The 6,698-nt window shown below is 48.6% G+C and overlaps 1 protein-coding gene across 1 annotated transcript; it reads left to right on the top strand.

Annotated features, from left to right (window-relative positions):
- Positions 1–4,348: 4,348 nt before the first annotated feature.
- Positions 4,349–4,684, top strand: LOC103605265 (keratin-associated protein 17-1). The gene has a single exon (XM_008589842.1). It carries the CDS (start codon positions 4,349–4,351, stop codon positions 4,682–4,684), a length of 336 nt encoding a protein of 111 aa, XP_008588064.1.
- The last annotated feature ends 2,014 nt before the right edge of the window (positions 4,685–6,698 follow it).

The following is a 6,698-nucleotide window of genomic DNA, read 5'->3' on the forward strand; positions in this document are numbered from 1 at the left end:
GAGACGGACACACGCATGCATTGCTGGTGGGACTGTAAACTGGCCCAAACTTTATGAAGGGTGACTTGGCAACATCCGTCAAAATTACAAATGCAAAAACTCCTTGATCTAGCAATTTCTCTTATAAGAGTTTATGGCACGGCTCTATAAAGATACGCGTAGAATGATGTACGTGTACAGTTATTCTCTGCACCATGGTCAAAACAGCACAATACTAGAAACATTAAAAGTAACTTAAGGTCTTTCAACAGGGAATTGGTTAAATATATTACTGGTATAATGGAATACTATTAAGAACCTCTTAATGCACTGATATAGAACGATCTCTGAGATAACTTAAGAGGGGAAAAAACAAAAAAACAACAAAAAAACAAACCACAGCAGAGTTAAGAACAGCGTCTGACGGGACTCGAAGTCAGGCTGGTCTGGTGCCGGTGCGGCTCCAACGGGGCATCGCGTTTGCTGCCGCGGCTCCTCCGCGTCGTCGGTGAAGAAGGGACGACCCAGCCAGTCCTCGGCCTCCACGCAGGAAGGGCGGGCACCGGGCAGCGAGGGCGGAGCAAGCCGCGCGTGCAGCCTCCGCTGAGTCCCGGGCCAGCCTGGTAGGGGTCACAAGAAGCCCCTCGAAGTGCCAATAACGTAAGAGCCTCGGGGCCAACCAAAGGGGAGTAAACACAAGGGCGCTGCCAAGACCTGGAAGAGCGTTACGACTCCAGGGAGGAAACTAAGGGGCAGCCCCTAAAAGCTGGAAAAGCAGCAAGAGAGCACGGGGCTGGGGGGGGTCGTGCCTGCCGCCCGCCGCCTCGCCCGAGGAGCAGGCTCCTTCTGGGACTGGACAGCTCCGCTCCGCACCCGCCGCCCCGCCTCGTACCCCAGGCCCAAGCGTCACCATGGCCTCCTGGCCTGCCACCCCCACCTGTGCCCTCACCTCCACGCACTAGACAGCACACCAGCAGCTGCAGGTCACCCTCCCCCACCCCAGGGTCCAGGCGGGGAGTTTTCCTTTGGTCTCCGTCCCAGCGACCCTTTCCACCCGCAGACACATCTGGACAAGGCTAACGTCCTAATTAGCTGTGCCCCGCGCCTGCTGTGTCCTTGTCTGCTGCTGGTTTGGGGTTCCCTTCTCTGCTCCTTCGCTCTTTTCTCTGGGTTCCCATAAAGGACCCTGGCATGGTTCCTCTGGCCTAAAAGGGACCCAAGCCTCATCTCGTTTTGACACGCTCACTCTGCTCTACTGGCAGCAGCAGATGGGGCCAATGGAGAGGGATGCCCCAACCAACCTGTGTCTCTGTCACCAGATGGGGCTCACGCTACTTTTCTTCCTTCCCCACCTTTCCTAGTCCTTGGACTAGGTTGGACAGCCCCCTTTGGGGTGCAGGCAGGAGGTATTTGAGCCTCCTACCCCCTCTTCACAGGGGCCCATCCCACCTTGCCCTCCCTGGGATCTGAGTGTCTATTGCAGTGATGGGGATGCAGAATCACCTACTGCCCAGGTGAGGCTCAGGTTCCCTGTGGCAGCCATCTAAGGTGGGCGGAGGCCACTCACCCAACCCAACCTGCTTCCACTCTTGGCCAGTTTCCCTCTCCTCAGATGGGGCACTAATAACCTGGAGCTAGCCTTGCGTGCTCCCACCCCTCCCGCCCCTCCTGATCTCCCAAGGTTCTGGCCCCATCTTTCCTCTGTTCACAGACGACCTCCAGACAGTTGTGTTTCCTTTTGTTCAATGTTTCATTCTTTGACGTTTGTCATTACTGTTGCTATCAGCACCAAATAAACGTTCATCCTATCAACTTGCTCTGTTCTGTCCACATTCTCCTCTCTCAAGATAGTGTTTGGGGGGTGGAGGGGCTCGGGTGCAGCAGGCTGGGTTACCCAGTACCCCAGTTCCAGGGAAAATGGGACCCTGCCCCCAGGATGCTGTAACAGTGTGTGTGTGTGTGTGTGTGTGTGTGTGTGTGTGTGTCCTGCATTGACTGTTGAGAGTAGGGCCACTTTTTCTCCTGTTCTGCTGCAGAGGGGGCAGCCACTATTTGTCCTAGCCTGGGGCTCTCCATCTGGTTTGCTATTTGCAGTTACTTGAATTAAAAAAAAAATTCTTTTCTGGAAAAAAAAAAAACTAAACCAAAACAATGTGTATATTGTGCTACCATTTGTGTAATGAACAAAAACATATCTCTATATACATTTATCTATTTTCTTATATATATGTAATATAATAGCTGATATTAATCAAACTATATGTGGCCAATCATTGTTCTAAATGTATATATATTCATTCATTTAATCTTCACAACAGCCGTATAGAATATTATCATAGTTTCCATTTTATAATTAAGAAAATTTGGGCACAGAGGGGTTAAGTAAGTTATTGTGGGAGCAGAGAGGGGTGGACGAGAGGCAGGAGAACTGAATGGTAGGACACAGGAAGATGAGGGAGACTTTTCACTGCATACGCTTTCGTACCCTTAGCCTCTGAATGTGTTGCCTGTTATTCAAAAAATAAACAAAAGGATGTGTCTGTTGTGGACATTGCTGTATTATACTCACTCATCTGTGCCCATCTGTGCCCATGGTGTGGTGGAAGAAACACTGGATTAGGAAATAGAACATCTGGGTTGTGGGTCCAATCTATCACTAATGTGTCTCCTCTGGGCCTATGGTATCATCTTCCATAGAATACAAGTGCTTGGGGGTGACAGTCAAGGTGGTATTAAATTAGGTCAGTATTTTCTAATTTATTTGATAATCCAAGTCACCTGGGAAACTTTAAAAGATGTAGTTTCTCAAACTCCCATAAGCATATGTTCTGATTTAACATAAGGACTGGGATGCCATTTGGGGATATGTATATTTCAAAAGCTCCCACCCTATGCAATTCCGATATAGAAAAGGTTTAGAAGCCCTGGACCACAGGATCTTTCAAGGGTTCCTTCCGGCTCTAAAATTCCACATCCTGTGACGTACTGAGTGTCATATCAGATCCAAGTAATCCATCTGACATTCACTCCTACCCCCCGCCCCCACCCCACCCTCAGCTCTTCTAGCTCTTCTTTGAGGCTGCCGTCCTCCCAGGCCCATCTGAAAAGAAAAGGACAATGAAAAGGGGGGGCTATGTTTCTTGATCCGGATCCAGGTCCCCATCTCCAGCCCCCACTCCCACCCCCACCTTCCATCCCCTCCCCCACTGGGTACTGTATGCCAGAGGGCGGAGCCTGTAGGCTCCAGGGCCTGCCATTATCATTCCAAGAGGATGACAAGGTACCAAAGCCTCAAATAAAGGCAGGAATTTTGACCCATCTCAGAATTTATACATGAACCTGGATCCTCTGTGGATTCTAGTCTCTTTTCAAGGATTGTTTTCCCCCTGGGATGACATTCTTGAATATCTTGTACACTAATTCCAAATTCTGCCAGATGGTCTATAAGTTTGGAGCTCTTAAAAAAATCATACAGTGTTTCCATCTTAATGAAATGTTTCAGATATTCAGTGATCTGCTCCTTCCTTCCATCCCTCCTCCTCCTCCTCCTGCCTCTCCTCCTCCTTGCATCAAGGAAAGGCCTAGGGCTGGGGGTAGTAGGTTCTGGCCACAGCTCTTCCCACTCTTCTAGACAGAAGTGTGTGCTCAGTTCACCGTGCAGCTGAGGGAGAATGTGGCTCGCAGCCTCTGCAGTTTTATGGCGAGTCTCTCTCCATTTCACAGGGCAGTTATTACTCATGACTGATGCTCACCAACCAAGCCCAAACAAACGTGCGGCACACTCCACATACCACACACAGACACCATCATTTGCTTTGCTCACACGGGCTGGGATGAGGGTGCCGTTTCCACCTGGGAGGAGCCACCTGACCAGACCTTCTTTAGCAGCCTCTGCCTGTGGCAGAAGGAACAGGGCATCCATCCAGCATTGACCATTCTGGTTTTCCAGGATTAGCAACCACAAAAAAAGAGCTGCACTGCCAACTTGCCACCAGAGAAGATGCCTATCCAGAGCCACAGCCTGTGGCTGGCTTCCCCATCCTCTGTCCAACTTGGGCTAATGACGGCTGGCAGATGTGTGACCATGATGACAGGTCTTTTCGAAGATGTATTTTTACCCTCTGGACAAATAGCAGTTGGGACGAGTGGGGCTTTTTTTATGAGTTGAGGTACTCAGAGCTGGAAAATAAACAGCTAGTTAATGAGATGTTCTTATGGAAACTGGCATAAATAATAACAAAGAAAACATCCTGTCCCTTGTGCCAACACCCTTGGGTGAAGGGATATAAAAGCTGCTGTCCAGCTGGTGACCGTCATACTAGGGGAACTCTGGCCGCATTACTGACCTGCGACCTGACCAGCTGGGGCCATGGGGTGCTGCCCAGGGGACTGCTTCACCTGCTGCCCTCAAGATCAAGACTGCTGTGAGGTGTGCTGCTGCCAGCCTTCCTGCTGCGGCTGTTGCGGGTCCTGCTGCGGGTCGTGCTGTGGCTGCGGAGGCTCTAGCTGTGGAGGCAGCTGCTGTGGATCTTCTTGCTGTGGATCTGGTGGCTGTGGAGGTGGAGACTGTGGAGGTGGAGGCTGTGGGGGCGGCTGCTGTGGATCCGGTTGCTGTGGATCGAGTTGCTGTGGCTCAGGGTGCTGTGGCTCAGGGTGCTGTGACCCTGTGTGCTGCCAGCCCACGCCTGTGTGCAACACGAAATGAAGACCTTTCCCCACATCACTTCCGCAGGCAGTTCCAGTGAAAGCCACCATTTGCTGCAGACCTTCCACACCCCCAAGACTGTGTCCTGCCTCTCATGTAATTTGTAGAGGAAGGCTTGTTCTCCAGGCCCGCCCAGGTGTTTCAAGGCATTGAGAACAAGAGCCATATCCTGGTGAGAAATTAAAACTGGGTCCCAACAAAGTGATCCCTGAGCTCAAAGGGTGCATCACCATGGCTTTGTTTGCATGACGTTAAAGTTTTGTCACTATAAGGCATCCTTTTAGTCAAGGTGTCTTTGGGACTGATCCTTCTCACTGGCTTTCTGCTGTTTTTGACATGCAAAAAAAAAAAAAATAAATAAATAAAAATCTTTGTTAACTTCTTAATAAATTCGAGCATGCTGGCATAACCTAATTTAGTTCTCTTGCCTCTTCCTTCACCCCTCTTGGGGAATGATTTAAGAAAATTTACTCTGGCACAATCCACACTAAGGCTTTTGAAATCCAGTTTGAGGATCACCTTGCACTGGAATCACCTGGGGACTAGTTAAAACGGGAGATTCTGGGTCCCTCCCTGAGACATACAGAATCAGAATCCATGGGGATATGGCCTGGAAATCTGTGCTTTTAACAAGAACCTCAAGTAATTCTTATGCACTGCAGTTTGAGAATCTTAGATGTAGACTGAAACTTCCATGCATTGCATGAGATTCACTTGGGAAGGCTTTTAAAAATATAGATCCTTGGGCTTCATCACTAGAGATTTTTAGGGTGCCCTGGGACCTACATTTTTACAAACTCTCAGGTAAATTGCTGGTCAAATGCAATCCTGATCGAGGGCCATGGCTTCCTTCTATACTACAGTGATACTAGGCTGGTTCTGCAGGAGGGCTTCAGGCTTGGTCAGAACTTTCTGGCAAAGTCAGGGGAAGAGGCTTTGATAAAATGAGCTTGAGTCTGATCAGAAAGGATTCCTGTGGCAAAGCTTTGTGAACACACATCTCTAAGGATGTTTTGGGCAGTCCAGGTTCCTCACGCTGTGGCTCAGTCTCACTTTTCTGTGTTAGGTTTTCTTGTCCTGGAACCAGCTGAATTTCTTCTGCTTGAATCCCTGGGCGGAGAGGATGAGTGTGCAGCTGCCAGGTGGGGCCTGGCCCAAGCATGGGAGTCCAGCCGGGAGGTTAATTCAGGAGATAGTTGATTCAATCTCTTGCTGAAAATGATCTTAAGCCATATGAGGAATAAAACTAATTCTGCCCTTGCCCTGAAAGTACAACATTTATTTTTTATTCCGACAAAGCAATGTTTCACTGGATAAACAGATAAAAAAAAGTTTGTTTCTGATTATAAGCATAGCAAAAATCCCTAAAAATATAAAATATACAGAAAAATATGAAGAAGAAATAATAGCCTCCTTAATGCTCACCACTCAGTTTATTACTGATATATATACGCATATATCTTTTCAGACTCCTTTCTAAACATATTTAGAAATAAAACTGCAATTATGCTGTTTTTACTTTTTGCCTTTTTTTTTTTCCTTTTTGTCTTTTTTCGTGTCCGGCAACGGATCGCAACCCTCAGTGTCGCGCCCGTACCGGACCGGGACCGGCAACAGGATCGCAACCCTCGGTGTTGCTCCTGCACCTCGCTCAGCCAGTGAGCGGCCGGTCTGTATGTGGGATCCGAACCCTTGGCGGGAGCGCTGCCGCGCTTCCCAAGCGGTGCACTATAGCAGTGCGCCACCGGGCCGGCCCCTACTTTTTTGCCTTTTTAAAATGTTCTGCTTCATTTTTTATAAGCCGCCTTTATTGAGATATAATTTATACATAATAAAATGCTCCCATTTTTAGTGTAGTTTGATGAGATTTGACAATTGTATATACTTATGTAACCACCTCTGTTTTCAAAATATAGAACTTTCTGTCACCTCCTAAATCCCCCAGGTCCCTCTTGCAGTCAATCCCCCTTCTCCAGCCCCCGGCAACCATCAATCTACTCTTTATATCACTATA

Source organism: Galeopterus variegatus, unplaced genomic scaffold (genome assembly GCF_000696425.1).
Source record: "Galeopterus variegatus unplaced genomic scaffold, G_variegatus-3.0.2 Scaffold5691, whole genome shotgun sequence".
Taxonomy (NCBI): Eukaryota; Metazoa; Chordata; class Mammalia; order Dermoptera; family Cynocephalidae; genus Galeopterus; species Galeopterus variegatus.